At 24.3% G+C, this 18,351-nt stretch overlaps 1 protein-coding gene across 3 annotated transcripts in view; it reads right to left on the reverse strand.

Moving 5' to 3' along the window:
- The window catches only part of LOC100208544 (prosaposin), a 74,671-nt gene that overhangs the window by 12,630 nt on the left and 43,690 nt on the right, over positions 1-18,351 (reverse strand). The window contains exons 19-29 of one of the 3 annotated variants that reach the window (XM_065812765.1): positions 14,569-14,602; positions 13,014-13,168; positions 12,847-12,930; positions 12,738-12,771; positions 11,343-11,396; positions 10,496-10,650; positions 10,314-10,397; positions 10,204-10,237; positions 3,168-3,325; positions 2,959-3,039; positions 653-686 (exon numbers count right to left, since the gene is read on the reverse strand). In XM_065812765.1, the coding sequence (XP_065668837.1) occupies positions 653-686; positions 2,959-3,039; positions 3,168-3,325; positions 10,204-10,237; positions 10,314-10,397; positions 10,496-10,650; positions 11,343-11,396; positions 12,738-12,771; positions 12,847-12,930; positions 13,014-13,168; positions 14,569-14,602 (907 nt within the window). The remainder of the gene's footprint in view (positions 1-652; positions 687-2,958; positions 3,040-3,167; positions 3,326-10,203; positions 10,238-10,313; positions 10,398-10,495; positions 10,651-11,342; positions 11,397-12,737; positions 12,772-12,846; positions 12,931-13,013; positions 13,169-14,568; positions 14,603-18,351) is intronic. The other 2 variants (XM_065812767.1, XM_065812766.1) reach the window with 2 other exon arrangements.

Below are 18,351 nucleotides of genomic sequence, written 5' to 3' on the forward strand. Positions count from 1 at the left end.
TTATTAATTAACAAATGAGGTTGGACATAAAGGTCTTGATGATATTGTTTAAAAACAAGTGAATATAACTTGTTTAAGCAGCTAACACGGTTGTATTCGTAGAAAAGAAAAAGAGATGAAATCTTATGGGACAGAGACTCAATCTTAACAGCTAGAGCAGGTCCAACAACATTTAGTATGCTATGATGATATTAGAACCTTGTCTAATAAGAACATAAGAACTCATAAGAAGAACTAGTCCAAATACAACAACAGTATTCCATACAAGAATAAATAAGAGGTTCACAGAAATAGAAAATAAATCCAATAGAACCTTTCTGTTGCTTACAAGTCAGCAGCAGAATAAAAGGATCGAAATCTGATTGTCAGAGAATCGACTCAAGTTGAGATACAAGAAGTTTGTTAGTTAAGAACTCAAAGATTTTGAATTATTAATTAACAAAACGAGGTTGGACATAAAGGTCTTGATGATTAAAAATTAGAACTCATTGTGAGTAATTTGAACGTAGTACAAACAGACAGATGTTGGTGGGTATTGTATTTTAATGAAATCCCTTACCTAATTTAATAAACTATTAATAATTTCTTAATACAACAATCAATGACTTGTATTATAAAATAATCTATGAAAAATATGAATTAATAAAAATACCTTTTTTTATTTTTGAAGCACACAAACCAATTTGCTAAACATAAAACAACTTTCTATAATATTAGCTAAATACAAATCTAAATTACAAATTTATTTCAAGTATCCTATTATGCATACACTATACATACATACATATATATATATATATATATATATATATATATATATATATATATATATATATATGTATTGTTTTAAAAGCATTACACAGCTAGCAATTTAAGTACATGTTAAGCTATTTTACGCACGCTTAAAGTGATTTTGGATAAGCAATTTTGTATTACTTTTTTAATATTAAAATTAAAAGATGTCTTTGAGACAATAGGATAAAAGAAATTAATGTTATAAAAACTACTAAAACCTTTGGATGACAATGATGTAAAAAAAATCCTTACAAAACTTTGAACGACTGTTATGTTTGTAATAAGTGTGATTTACAAATAAAATAAATTCATATAAAAGTAAAAACAAAGAAAATTTAATTTTGATTTCAATTTCATATAAAAATATTACTAAATATTGTTTAATAATAAAATTTACTTAAAAATTAAAGTTAGTTTATTTTTACCTCAGTTATTTTTGAATTTTTTTTTTTTTTTTTTCCTAAAAATCAAATTTTTAGCAAACATGTTTTTAAGTGTATGTTAAACATTTTTTAAACCTATGTTAAAGAGATCCCAAACCTCCAAGACATGTTGTGTTCATATCAAAGAGAATGATAAAAAAATATGTTTGGGTTAAATTTTTGTCAAAGCTCGCCTTCTCCGTTTTGTTGTAGGCCAAAAAGTCAGCATAATATGTGGCAATCTACAGACTTGATAATTTATTCAAGCGCATTTTATTCCTAAAAAGACTAATAAGAGTTTTAGTGTACATGTCGTCATTGATTTTTTTGTTTGTTTAAATAATCGATCTTTTACACAAACAAAAAAATTAATGATGTCATGTACTGAAACCCTTAGAAATAAAATGCGCTAAAATAAATTATCAAGTCTATAGATCGCGGCGCATATTATACCGACATTTTAGGCCTACAACAAAACGGAGAAGGAGAGCTTCAATTAAAATAAAAAAGTTAGTTTTTCTTGGTATTCATATATTCTTTTGTTTTAATTAAAAAAATTTAACCCAAACATTTTTTATATCATTCTCTTTAATATGAACACAACATGTCTCAGGTTTAGGATCAGGATTGGGATCCCTTTAAGCTTTTTTTTGTAAAGCACAATAATATAAATTTTTTAATAAAAAGAAAATGCAAATTAATCTCTGGTAAAGTAATTAAATTTTTTTGTTTTTGCAATAAGTTATAATTTTTATTTGTTACTCACTAATTCTTTAAAAATAAAAAAATAATTATTAGTTGCGCAGATGCAACTACATTGCAATCATTGCAAAGCTACAATTAAAAATTTAACAAATAAAAAAAAACAAAAAATTATATATATATATATATATATATATATATATATATATATATATATATATATATATATATATATATATATATATATATATATATATATATATATATATGTATATATATATATATATATATATATATATATATATATATATATATATATATATATATATGTATATATATATATATATATATATATATATATATATATATATATATATATATATATATATATATATATATGGTGTGTTCCACATTAAACGTACCTTACACGTGCAAAACCTTTATCAAATATTGTCATATTTAAAATGTTTATTAATTTTGGCAATTATGTATAAAAGTTTTCTGAAGAAATAATCTAAAAAAAACTTTTTCGCCAAAACTTGTAGATTTATTCACAAAGATTTAACTTATGTAATGCAAAATCAAAACGTGCTTTAACTAAGCATTTTTGTCAAAATTTTAAATTTAAAAACAAAAATTTATTATCAACAAACATATATTAACAAAAAAATTTTTTTTTTTTGATAAAACTATAAATAAAAAAAGTAAAATATGCAACCAACAATAAATTGAAGATTTCAGCTCCTTTTCCTGAGAAATCGGATTATGTAATTAAATTCATAGTGAAAATAATATTTTTCAATGTTGCATTTTTTATCATATTACATTCGAAAGTATGACAACTTTAAAAACCATTAAAACAACATAAATAAAGTAAATTTATCATTAAAAACACATTTTTAATAAATTTTTAATATTCATCTGTTGAAAATTGAAAAGAGTTTGAAATTGGCTGCTTTAACAATTTCAGCTGCAGAACACGCCATATATATACACATATATTTACTTTAAATATAAATTTGAAATTTGATTTTCTTACCTTGCAAATGGTGTTTGGGTCAGTAAGTTGTATGATCAAATCAACAATATCATCACTATATGTATCAACTAATTGATCACACTACACAAAAAATAAAACTATGTTATTTAAAATTAAATATTATTCAAAACACGGTTTATGTGATATATTTTTTTGTCAAGGTTACACAAAATAGGAACAATGTTTACAAATAAACAACTTAATAATACCTCTGATTTAACAGATGTTGGAAGTGAACCACACACTTGTTCTAAAGCTTGTTTAATTTCTGCTTTTGATTCATTTCCTTTTAAAATGTTTTCCAATGAACTCATGGCCATTGTGCATAATTCACATGTAACACTGTTAACAGTCTTTTGTTTAATGACTGATATATAAAAAGAAATAATAATATTTCTCAGTTTTCATTTCATTAAAAATTAACAATACAACATTAACAATTAACAATAAACAAACAATAAATATTATTTAGATTACTATTATTTGTATTGGATTTTGTAATATTAATGTAAACATAAAATAAAACTGCTGTGCAAAAACAGATTTTTTTTAAAAATGAAATAAATATTTAATGGGTCGTAAATATAACATTTTGTTAGTATCAATGAAAAAGCTGGTGGGATTGTATATATATTGAACTCATTATTGAAAACTATTACCAGTAACAATATTGGCGTTTACCAAGACAATGGACTAAAGTGGTACAAAAAATTCTGCTGCACAAATAGATAAAATCAGAAAAGATATAACAAAGTTTTTAAAACAATCAGCTTCAAAGAGAAAGAAAGCAGTTGAAGGTATATATATATATATATATATATATATATATATATATATATATATATATATATATATATATATATATATATATATATATACTTTACATAATATCTGATAGATATCTTGTACCTAGAGTAAAAGAAAGTATATATTTTATATATACTGTTTATCTAAACCCAAACTTTCAGTCAATATATAAATGCTACTGCTTGTAAATATGCAAACTTGAAACACCTATCTAAAAATGTATTTAAACAGGACTTTAATACATCAACGCTTGGATTTAGAAAATTACAAATATATGAAAGACATTTACACAGTAAAAAATGTATATATTTTTAAATTTTTTTTTACATTATTATAAAAAGCCTATATAATTAATAAGCCCTGACACATAATATAATTAAAAAGCCCTAACATATATACCCATGAATATTTAGATATCACGTTTTCAATCTCCAAAGTTAGATTTTCAAGTTTCAAGAGATATTTTGATAGGGTTTCTAATTGGTTTTAACCGGTAACTGAAAACCATGGTTTTTTGGCAAAAACCGATATAAATGAAAACTGTAGGTTTTCAAAAACAGTTTTGGCGGCCTTTTTGTATAATGTCTTTTGAATGTTTATTTATTATAGAAAGGTATAAAAAATTCAAATTCGTAAATAATTAAACTTTTTGTTTATTATTTAGAATATATTTTGCTGGAAAGCTTAACATGTCTTTTCATCTTCAAAATTTTCCAAGTATTCTTAAAAAAAGTTTGTTTATTGAATAAAACATGCAAATATATTCTAATATAAAGTATTTGAATACTTAAATAGGATGGCCTACTCTTTATATAAAAGATTATTATTCCTTAAAAAAAATAAAGATATTTTTAGTGTATATTTTAGTTCAACAAAATATTACGTATAGGTATGTAATAAAAATAATTCACAATAATGTTTTATCAATTATTTATTTTTTTAAAAATATATTTATCTTCCAGATAAATCATGTCATCAGTTTGGAAATTTACTGCCCGCGTAAAATTCCAAATTCAAGAGATGTTGAAGGCATCTGTAATAGATGCAGTTCTATTGTAACATGCTTTGGTGGATCCACAACTACTTTGCAAAATCATATTTTGCCACATAGTATTACTAAAGTAAATAATCAAACAGTAGCTCAAATCCACCACCGGAAAAAAAATATAAACCATGGACAGTTATTCATAAAAATCGAGTCTTAAAGAAATTGTAGCTGATCTAGCTACAGATGGTGTTTTGATAACTAACAACAAATTTATTTGCTCATCAATTTAACAAAGAGGAAATAATCTTCCTAAAAGTCTAAAAAAGTGATGAATTTAATCCAACAAGACTTTTTTGATAAAAAGGAAGTCATGAAACAAGAAATTATCGAAAAAACTAAAATGGGACATAAATTCAGTTTAACGTATGATGAATACACATCTTTGAGGCACAGAAGATACATTAATTTCAATCTGCATGAAAGCGAATGTAAAAAAACTTATAAAACTAGCCTCATTACGATTTATGGCTTCTGTCTAGCTGGAAGTTTAATACAAAATATTAAAGATCATTTGAATTCATTTGGTGTCTGTATGGAAAAAGATGTAGTAGGTTCAACTCAAGATGGTGCAGCAATCAACTTTGAGTCATTAGCTTCATTACATTAGCAATTTTATAGCAGAGAAGATGCGATGTTATTGACAGCAGATACTGTTCTTGAATTCATGCTTGCAAAACTATTTGCTATCTGTACAGAAATTGCATCTTTATTGCATTCAAATTTAAAAAAGTGCGTTGATGAATAAATTAATGAAAATATTATGCAGTTGATAAGGTGCAGTTATTTCATTAAAAAATACTTTAAATTTCACTGGAAAACTTGCGTCAAGCCTTACCATTAGACATGTGCGGTTTTTCGTCCACACGTGTTTGTGATAGCTATAAACACATGACCACACATGAGTATTTTATTTTAGAAAAATTGGCCACGGTCACTTGCAAGTTTTTATAATATCAATCATTGTCAAAAAACTAAGTTTCAAAAAGAAAAAAAGAAAAACAAAAAAAATAAAAATAAATTGATAACTTAAATAATTTGTGTACTGTTTTTAATTTTGTTTCTTTAGAGTGGTTGTTATATTCAACAACAAAATTAGATAATGCAAAGCAAAAAAAAAAAACAGTTTTAAGTCTACATTAAAAAGAATGATTTTCCTTTATTTAACTTTTTTTTTTAATAGAGGAAAGCGAAAATATAAATTGCAATATGTTTGTAAAATATATTTGTTTAATTTTAATGTAACAAGTATATATTTTCCTTATAAAAAAATATCACTGTAATGCACGTGTATACTTTTATGTATAACTTTTTGTATTATATAATCATTTTTATTTCCTCCTAATTATACCCATGTTTAGCTTATTTGGATGAGGCATAGACTTCGTAAACGGAATGTCCTGTGGTTCAAGCCTCAAACCTCTATTTTTCCTAAATTTTTTTTTAACACACGCAGAGCAGAATGTTAAAAAGAAACATGTCTTGGTAAAAATGTTAGGGATAAAAAATGTACAGGAAAAGAAAGGTTAAATGAAACAATTAAGGCTGTGTTTAGACGGCATAGCCTAATTGAAGTTTAAAAACTATGTATATATGTGTGTGCGCCTTACTTAGAAAATACTCTGAAACGCTTAAATGGTATAAGAAATCTATAAAATGTGTATTATTCAAAAATATACAACAAAAACATTTTTTATATACAATTAAGAAAAGATGAATGGTTACAAAGCAAATATATGACCAGAGGTATTTAAAAGAAAAACAAAAAAATGTGGACAGTTGTGGAAAATGAACCACGGACATTCGATTCACGAAGTCTACGCCTTATCTAAATAAGCTAAACATGCATATAATTAGGAGGAAATAAATATAGTTACAGATAAAAATATACGTAAGCATTATATAGACGTTTTCTTATAGGGACAATATATATTTGTTCCATTAAAGTTATACAAATATATTTTACAAACAGATGACAATTTATATTTTCGCTTTCCTCTTTAAAAAAAAAACAAATAAAATATAGGAAAATCATTCTTTTTAATGTTTAAAACTGTTTTTTTTTGTTGCTTTGATTTACCGAATTTTGTTGTTAAAAATAACAACCACTCTGAAGAATCAAAAATAAAAGCAGTAAACAAATGATTTAAATTATTATCATTTTCTATTTAAGTTTATTTTACTTTCCTATTTTGTTAGTTTCGCTGTCTTTGTTTTTAAAGCTTTTTTCAGTGACACATATAATAAAACTTGCAATTGGCTGTGACTCATGCATGGACATACAAGACGAAAAACCTCACACACTTACTGGGAAGGCTTGTGCGTTTAGGCTTATCAGATTTACTTATAATGATGAGGAACTGATTCAACTAGCTGAAGCACCATGTACAACATTAGAAAATTCATCTGTTTTTATTAAGTATGAATTAAGCGCATTTCTCTATAAAGATAACATCACACACTTACCCAAATCTACCGATCAATTCAAATGGCTTAAGCAAGAGTTATTGTTGTACCAAAATACAGGCAAAAGAAAAAAAAATTTTGAAAAAATTTACTGTGCGATTCTCTCAATAAAGCCTACATCAACAGATTTTGAGCGCATTTTTTTGAGCTGCACTAATATCTGCCCAAAAATCAGATCACGATTACCTGATGAATCATTAAAATCTTTAGTTTTCTTAAAATTTTTTTACAATATAAATAAGTCCTTATAAGTTTTATTTCGAAATATAAACATTATGTTAGAACACTTTGTTCAAATAACTTTTTTAATAAACAATGCAATATAAACTTACATTAGCTTTAAAATGAAAACCTGAAAACCACATTTAACTGCGGTTTTATTTTAATTACAACCGAAACTGCGGTTTTTTATAAATGCGGTTTTTGGAAACCCAATATTTTATACAAAAAGTTAAAAGAAAGTCTCATTTTTAGTTGGGACCCCAGCCCCAACTAAAAAAGTGACTTTTTGTAAACCCAGCCCTGGCAAAATTATAAGATTTAGCAGGGGTTGATAGCTGGGGCTAAAAAAAAATTTATAATACTTTATATATTATAATTTTATACTTACATTTAATATTTATTAAATTACTTTAAAATAGAGAATAGTTTAAAAAAGCTAGGAAAGGATTAACTGAAGACTTAAAAAGTTGTAGGTTGTATAAAAAAGGAAAATATGAAGATGGGTAAGAGTTATAAGGTTTTTTTTATGTGCAAAGAAAATACTGGATTAATAAAAATTTTTATAGCATGAAGGGACAGATACAGTAAAACGATACAACTTGTTGAATAAGAAGCCAAGCAAGAATGAGTTTTGATTTATTGTAATAGAGATGATAGCTTGTTTAAGCATTGACCTTGGTTAGAGAAAAAGCATAAAATAAGAAGGCTAAAGCCTAATGATGATGATGATGATGATGATGATGATGATGATGATGATGATGATGATGATGATGATGATGATGATGGTAATGATGATCATAATAATGTGTATATAGATACAAAATATTATGCATATATATATATATATATATATATGTATATATATGTGTATATATATATATATATATATATATATATATATATATATATATATATGTATATATATGTATAAATATACATGTATATATATATATATATATATATATATATATATATATATATATATATATATATATATATATATATATATATATATATACATATATATATATATATATATATATATATATATATATATATATATATATATATATATATATATATATGTATATATATATGTATATATATTTATATGTATATATATATAATAATATGCATATATATACAAAATATAACATAAATTTTGAATAAAAAGATATACTTTAGATGTACAAATGTTTATGTAGCCTGATCACAAACCGGGCCCTGGGAATATTTTATCAAACCTGGCCCTGGCCCCGGTCAAATATTAACTCCAGTCATTTACTAGTGACAATCTTTATTTTCTATTAATATCAACCTATTCATTTTTGAAGTTTCCTCATTTTGAAATTAAACAAATAAGTTTTTAAACATTAAAACTATAATTAATTAAAAAAAAAAAAATTTAAATTCGAAATTAATTTTCTAACGACACCAGAAAATTGATTTCAATTAACCCATCATAGCTATCATAAACTTTCACATCATATCAAGTTGAAGGCGCTATGCCTTCGACTTTTGAGAGTTTGTTTACATTTAAATGTTGCAATATGACATATTCTCCTGGTTTTAAATTAAAGAAAAATAAAATTTCTGAATACTAGCATGGCCACAACTATTAGGGTGGGGTGAAATTATTTTTTTTTAAAAATTCTGTAGTTACACCCCAAATTTTTTCTATATAATAAAATAGCAATGGATTTATAAAACTTTTGAATAAAAAATATTTCTAGAGGACCCAACTGTCTCTCGAATATTTAATGGGTCCCTAATATTATACAAAAAAATTCAAAAATAGTAAGCATTTATATAAATATCATAACTTTAGATTTTATTGAACAAAATCTATTGTTGTTTAACATGTTTAAAAAAAGATTGACAGATTTTTAAAAAAATTATTTTTTAGACAATAATTAGAAACCCGTTAAATATTCAAGGGTCAGTTGGGACCCTCTAACATATTTCTTATTCTTAAGTTTTTTAAATCCAGTGATATGTAAAATATAAATATTGGGGTGTAACAGGAGAAATTTTTTAAAAAAGTAATTTTCACCGCACCCTAATATTGTTGGTATCTAAGGGAAACCAACAAACCAAAAGTTAAAAAACATCACTTTGAGATAATGAATAAGTTTTTGTATAATAGTTAAAATAATAAGTTTTTGTGTTGAAATAAAAAATCCTAATAACTTATTAATAATTGATTTATTAAATTTGTGTGGTATATCAAACGATAGAGAATTTAAAATACTAAATAGTGGTGTAAATAACTTCATACTGGCAGAAATGAACTTAGTTCATGTATGCCTGAATAACAACTATATACCAACAATATAATGTCTAGATTCACTAAGTTATAAAAATCAAACAATTGGTGAAGTTAACATTTCAAAACTTCATACAGTAGATACAATCAAACTTTTTATGTTATTGATATAACTAAAATATAATATCGAATAAATATAGATAATATAATATAAATATAGATTCGTATCTTTATAATGTAAGATATTTTACTAAGTTTCTTCTGTGAATTTTACTGTTTTAAATTAAAAAGTAAAATTTAAACTTACTAAATACACTTACAAAATAAAACTTGTAAATACACTTGTAAAATAAAAGCAATCAAAATAAAATTTATCAAAAAATAATATAAAACATATACCAAGAACAAATTTAAAACTATTTTATTGAGTAACAGTTACCTTTATTTATTTTTGAAGTGCATAAACCAATTTGCTAAAAATATATAAAAGATATATTGGTTTATTTGATTAAAATAACAGAAAAAACCCTTCATTTTTATTATACTAACCTTGCAAATAGCATTAGGATCTGAGAGTTCTATAACAATCAAATCAACAATCTGATCAGAATATGCATCCACTAATTGATCACACTAAATAAACAAAATTAAAAAAACAAGATGTTTGAAAACATGCATATTAGTTCATATTTTTCTAACAAAAAAAAAATTATCAGCTGAATTGATTATACCTCTGATTTGAGAGATGCTGGTAGAAAACCACATACTTGCTCTAAAGCTTGTTTTACTTCAGCCTTGGTTTCATTTCCTTTTAAAATATCTTCCAAAGAACTCATGGCCATTGTACATAGCTCACATGAATCACCCTTGGGTTGGGCCTGTTTAACTGTTAAATAAATAAATTATAGTAACACATAAACCAAATTTCATTAACTTTATTTCCATAACATGTATTAAAAAGTATACATAAATAAAAATTATATATATATATATATATATATATATATATATATATATATATATATATATATATATATATATATATATATATATATATATATATATATATATATATATATATACACCCATGAATGTTTAGATTTTCAGATTTTCAATCTCCAAACTTAGATTTTCAAGTTTTCCATCATTGTTAAATAAGGTGCATAATTAATTTGTAGATAATCCAAATTTGATTATGTATGCATCTACAATGACTTCAATTATTAAGGTCTCTATGAAATCTATGTCAGTTACAAAACTTTTCTTTTTCTTTTTTTATTTGTCTTAATATTTTGATTGTTTTACTAAAAAATTTTGGTCAAATGAATTAAGTAACAATCAAAGTTACTTGAATCCAAATCATAATTATTAAAACATAATAAAATCATCTCACATTAGTTTGAGGTGATCTTACATAACTTAATTTACCAACTGTTTACAATGAAGAAACTTTATTATAAAAGGTCTGTATAATTTTTAGGCATTAATAAATTTGATATCAATTATTTTTTATTAGAAAATTTACAATAGAACTCTTACAAAAATTAAGTAAATGCAAAGTCAATTAGCGCCACATACCTTTGTTCACTTGTGATAATTGCTTCACACTCTGCTTCTCAGTCTTTGTCATAACTATAAATTGAAAAGATTTTAAAACTTTTTAAAATAAAAGTCGAACTATCATATTCTATTATTCAGGTTAAAAAATTAAAATCAATTACACAGCATTTGCAGCTAATCTATATTTTTTATTTTTTATTTTTTTTATGTATAAAGCATTATTTTTTAGTTTTTTTTATGTATAAAGAAGATTTTTTTTTTTCAATAAATGAGATTTTTATACAAAAAAGTTAAAAGAAACAACAAATTTAAAAAGCTTTTATACCTACAATCCTGAATATTATATATTATTATTATTATTAAGACTGTGTATTATAGTATTATAGCTGCAACTTTAAGTTTAAGACTCATATTCCAGGTTTGGGTCAGGCATTTAGACCAAGAGGCAAAACATGAAAATTGAAATCAAAGTTAATAAAATGTGAAAAAATATTGTAATATATTTATTTTCTTTTAACTTGATAATAATTAATTAATAATTTCTAAATAAATTTAGAAATAGTTTGCTTTTTTGTTAAAGACTGTATAAAAGAGTTATCTAAAAAGAATACTAACTTTACAGTTAGCTAGGAAGGATAATATGAGCTGTTTTAATTAGAAAAAAAAGTTTTAACCAAATGACAATTAGGAAATGACGTGGCCCTAGCCCCTGCTAAAAATGAGACTTTTCGTAAACCCAGCCCCAGCCCTGGTTAAATTATAAGATTTAGCAGGGGTTGACAGCTGGGGCTAGTTTTTAAAAATTAAAACTATATAAATTAAAAAAAAAATTGAAATTGAAAATTGACAGCACCATAAAAATGATTTCAATTAACCTATCAAAGAAATTGACTTGAGTTTGTTTCCATTTAAATGTTGCAATATGTTAAATTCTCCTGGTTTTAAATCAAAGAAAAATATTAACATTAATTTAACATTACATTTCTAAATACTAACATGGCCACAACTAATAGGGTGGGGTGAAATTACTTTTTTTGAAAAATTCTGTTGTTACACCCTTAAGTTTTTTCTATATAATAAAATAGCACTGGATTTATAAAATTTTTGAATAAAAAATATTTTTAGAGGGTCCCAACTGTCTCTTGAATATTTAATGGATCCCTAATATTATACAAAAAAAATTTAAAAATAGTAATCATTTTATATAAATATTATAATTCTAGATTTTATTGAACAAAAACTATTTTTGTTTAACATGTTTAAAAAAAGTTTAAGGTTGACAGATTTTTAAAGAAATTATTTTTTAACACCCCTACTTATAAAATAAAAGCAATCAAAATAAAATTTATCAAAAAATAATATAAAACATATACCAAGAATAAATTCAAAACTATTTTATTGAGTAACAGTTACCTTTATTTATTTTTGAAGTGCATAAACCAATTTGCTAAAAATATATAAAAGATATATTAGTTTATTTGATTAAAATAACAGAAAAAAACCTTTCATTTTTATTGCTAACCTTGCAAATAGCATTAGGATCTGAGAGTTCTGCAACAACCAAATCAACAATCTGATCAGAATATGCATCCACTAATTGATCACACTAAATAAACAAAATTAAAAAAAACATGCATGTTAGGTTCATATTTTTTAACAAAAAAAAATTATCAGCTGAATTGATTATACCTCTGATTTGAGAGATGCTGGTAGAAAACCACATACTTGCTCTAAAGCTTGTTTTACTTCAGCCTTGGTTTCATTTCCTTTTAAAATATCTTCCAAAGAACTCATGGCCATTGTGCATAGCTCACACGAATCACTCTTGGGTTGGGTTTGTTTAACTGTTAAATAAATAAATTATAGTAACACATAAATCAAATTTCATTGACTTTATTTCCATAACATGTATTAAAAATTATATTCATATATATATATATGAATATAATTTATATATATATATATATATATATATATATATATATATATATATATATATATATATATATATATATATATATATATATATATATATATATATATATATATATATATATATATACATGCTTATCTAAACATGATATAGTAGATAAATGCCATAAAAAAATTGTTATGTTATAAATAATTTTTAATCTTTTCTTAAGTTTTTATTTTACGCAAAGACTTTTAATAGAATAAAAAGTAATTATAGTGATTGAGATTTAAAATTAATGTACTTTGTGTAAATTAACAAATGTTATATTTAAATTTTTTTTATGTAGGCATGTTTCATGATAAATTTATATATAATAATTTGTTTGAAACTACTTTTCCATGTCTTTCTAAAAATCTTTTGAAAGATAATTTTTTAAGTACTTTAAATTATGAATAAGTTGAATTAAATCTTTTGTGACAATAGAATGAGTTAATTGCTTTATTTTTTTTGTTTCTATTTTTACAAAGAATTGTTTTAACTTTTTTTTTTAACTTGACTAACTAATCAGAGCATGAAATGATTAAAAATTACTATATTAAATAGACTATGGTATTTTTTCAAACAAATTTTTTTTTTACAACTTTTTGGAAAAAATAAATGTGTACACAATTTAAAAATATATATAACACTTTTTAGTAATTTAAATAAAATTTGTTCATTCATTAAACAATCATTGAAAATAATTTGTACAAGTGTTTTGCGTAACTTAATAAAACATTTCAAAAGACAGATTTTTAATTAATTTATTTTAAACGCAATTAAAAATGTAACAAAAAGTAATTTTTGGTTTGAGTTTGAGTTTTTTGAGTTTTATTTTAGTGCTTATATATATTTTTTGTAAGGAATTGTTTTCTTTTTTCATTATTACTTTTTTTAAATTTTCTTACTAGTTTAAGTTTAGCTAGCATTTCTTTTTTCAGCGCATTTTCAAAATGTTAAAACAATATTTAAACATCTAAACAGCAGTGGTCAAGTTGTCAAAAAATAAAGCCATTTGCGTGTTCAGCAATAGCGCTCAATCGCACGCCATTCTTGTCCAAGCCTGATATATACGCACATACTTTTTTATTATAACATAAAAAAATCATCTTATATTAGTTTAAAGGTGATCTTGCATACCTTAGTTTATCAACTGTTTATAATGAAGAAACTTTATTATAAAAAGTCTGTATAATTTTTAAACAATTTTTAAATTCAATATCATAAGTTTTTATTAAAAAATTACTTAGAAAAAATTAAGTTAATTTAAAGTCAAATAGAGTCACGTACCTTTGTTCACTTGTGATGTACACAAACCAATAAGCTATAAAGAAACATTAAAACACATTTATGTTAATCTATTGATGTCTTACTAAAATGGCCATTCAAACTAAATGGCGGATCAAACATCAACTAAAGGTAATTCAGAAGAAAAAATTTAGGTATGAGGATTATCTATTTAAAAATTTTTGTTTTTATATTCTTCTCCTTATTATGAAAAGGCTACATTAAAGAGTGTCTTTCAAAATTTAAAGTGTAAAATGTATTTGTGCCATGCAGTTCTAAATATGCAGTAGACATTTTATATAATAATGATAGAAGAAGGCTTGAATACACACATCAATTGAGGAAAGGGTTTGGGAATGCAGAATCTGCATATAAAGACTATTATACAACTATTTCAGTATAAAATTATCACTTAGTTAGGAAGTATATTATATACCTACTGCTATATATTAAAATCTTTACAGTAATACAAAAAAGTATATATATATAACAAACCATTACATAACTCATCGTAACTTCCAGACAGGAAGCAAACTCCAAAAATTTATGTTTATACTTATATCAAAAAAGGATGCTTTAAAAAAAATTGCAATGATTGGAGCCTGGGAACAAAAAAGCCCTAAAATTTCAAGACGCCTTTAAAATTAAAGATAATTAAAGAGGAAATTATGCTAAACATAATTTATTAAAATGATACACTCTTTTCATAAAAAAAATAAATTATATTTTAAAAAATAATTTTTATTTATTTATTAAGTATAACTAAAAAAAATTAGGTTTAATAAGTTACATTTACTATGGATTTTTTTAAACATTAAAAACATTGAAGTTTAAAAAAAATAGATCTTAATAAAACTTTTATTAAGTTATTGTAATCGCTATTTTTATTATTAGTCAAAAAGAATATGGAAAAGAAACAAAACTTTCTGAAAAAGTTTACGTTTCGTTTTTTTGTTTTGGGATTCTCCATAAATTACTTAACACAAACTTTTACACTTAACAAAACAAAAAAGATCAAAGGTTTTTCCTCGCTGAGTTTTGATTGATCAAAATATGTAATTAAGTTTAATGAATCGCTGTGTAAAAGAACTTAATATTCACCTACTTCTGTTTTTTAAATATATTTTGCGTTGCATAATTTATGGACAATCCCTTTCCTCATTTTAACTAAAATAAAAAGCTTAAGATCAAAAGTTCATTCATTCAAAAATTAAATTTGGGTGATTAAGACAGAAATTTTTTACTTTTGTTTATTTGTTATCAAAAGCAGTTCACTCTTAATTGCCAACAAACAAAAGTAAATTTTACTATGAATGGATATTTTAAGATTTATCATTTCAAAAAAGCAAACTATTTATACATTCCATTGTTATAAAAAGTTCACAACAAGTTTTTAAAGTTAAGTTTCGTGATGACATTCATTTTTTTTAAACATTCAGTAACCAAAGGTCATTAACATCACATAATTATGTGGAAAAAGCAATTGCTTTTTAATTCATTTTATCGTCCTGAAGAAAAAATGAAGAGGCTAAAATAAACTGAAAATTATTTATATACAACTGCATTTAAAACCAATATTTTTTTTTCTATTTTTAGTAAAACAGCAAAAGAAAAATTAAAAGATAAAACAATTTTTAGGTGCTTTTTTTTTGGCGCCCATACCGCTCCAGCGACCCTAAAACAGGTCTGGGTTTGTCCCTGCTGAAATTCATGGAATGAAGCTATTTTGATTGAAAATTGAATTTAAAAAATCTAAACAATTCTTTTAAAATTTTATCTTACCACCTATAGATATATAGTGCATCAAAAAACAACACTTTTTAAAAATTAACTTGTTTGAGTTCTAAATGTTTTTGATAATAAAATAACACTAGATATTAAATTTTTTTTGAATAAAAACTATTTTTAGAGGCGCTCCAAGACCCTTAAACATTTAAAGGGTCCCTAATATTTATGCAAAATAAGCTCTTTAAAGAATGGTCAAAAAAAAGTACTCAAAAAAAGTGAAATTTTATAAAAGTTTTAAAAACCATATTTGTTTTATAAAAAACACCTGAAGGAAAAAAAATATCTTCAAAAACTTTCAAAAATGAACTTGTTATTTTTAATATAAAATTGAAATTAAAAAAAAAAAAAATTTAAATATAAGTATTTATATGAAAAAATTTGTTTTCAAAATTTTTACATGATTTCACTTCTTTCGTATACCAGGTTGACCTATTTTTAAAGAACTTTTTTCTACATGTATATTAGAGACCCTTTAATTATTCAAGGGTCTTGGGGCACCTCTAAAAATATTTATTATTCAAAAAAATTATAAATCTAGTGTTATTTTATTATAAAGAACACATTTAGAACTCAGACAAGACAATTTTTAAAAATTGTTGTTTTTTGATGTCCCCTAACCTATTATCATAACAAATATTTTCCAAAAAAGAAATTATTTGCTTATTACTTCATCTTGATTGTATCATTATCTCCATTGTATGATTATCTCCATTGTATCATTATTAACCTTTCAATAAGCAGCACTTTTTGCTGATGATACCAAAATCTTTCTCTGCAATTATTACAAAACAATATTGATGCTCCTTTTCTATAGTCTCACAAATGGGGAATGAAATTCAACACTGTACTACAGTGTACATGCTCTGTACTACACTTAGGACACAACAGCAAATTCCATATGTATACTATGCATGATTCAGACTAAAACAAAAGAGTCAGCATTAAGCCCACAACTATTAAAATGGATTTAGGTGTTTGCTTAGACTCAAATTTACTATTTTCAAACACATAACTATTAACATAACTTAACTAAGAAAAAAACACATACTGAAACTTTTTAGTCCCTGTGTAATAAGATTTAGCAACAAATAATTTATACATAATATTATATTTGGTAACAACTTCAAATAAGACAACTTCAAAACTGCAACCCCATACTTCACCAGCATTATGGCATCAAGAGACAGATTTTCTGCAGCTATCGAATCAAACTTCCTCAAATTCTTACCAAGAACAAAAAACTCAATTTCAAATTGATATGCTGGAATGGATAAGGCAGCTGACCGCTCATGTCCTTGAACTTGGGGGAGAAATCAGCTTGCTGAAAGCCCATGTAACAATAAACAAAGAGACGATTACAGCTCAAAAACAAAAAGAAATTAACATTGAAAAAGAAATTACCACCCTGAAACAAGAGGAACCAACAAGCAGTAGAGTAACAAACTCAGTAACCTGGATATCGTAGGAGGCACAAAAATAACAGACAGAGATAAAGCCATTGTTGTACAAGTTGCTGGAGAACTGAATGAAAGAGAAAAAATTGAACATACCATAATTATAACCGGAGTCAATGAAAGTGGTTTAGAAGATCAAGAGGAAAGAAAAAAACAAGTTAAGGAAAGCATCAAATCACTGATAGTTGCCCTAAGACTCAAAAAAGAAATTGTCAAAAGTTTAGGCAGAATAAAAAATCAGCATCAAGTAGACTCATCAAATGGAGTAACAAATGCAACCAACACATTTGCAAACACGATAAGTGAAACTAAACAACCCCCACTAACAATAGTAGTACTCGATAACCATAATAGCCAAACTAAACTGTTAAAGAAGTGTAACAAGCTAAGAACAATGGAAGGCTGCGACAACGTGTACATTGATAGAAATAAAACAAAGACAGAACGAGATGTAAAAAAAGATTAACAATTGAAAGAGATGAGCATAACAGCAAACTAACTCACGTTGAACAAGAAAACGGAAAAACCTTAGGATACAAAAAGA

Source organism: Hydra vulgaris, chromosome 12, assembly GCF_038396675.1.
Source record: "Hydra vulgaris chromosome 12, alternate assembly HydraT2T_AEP".
Taxonomy (NCBI): Eukaryota; Metazoa; Cnidaria; class Hydrozoa; order Anthoathecata; family Hydridae; genus Hydra; species Hydra vulgaris.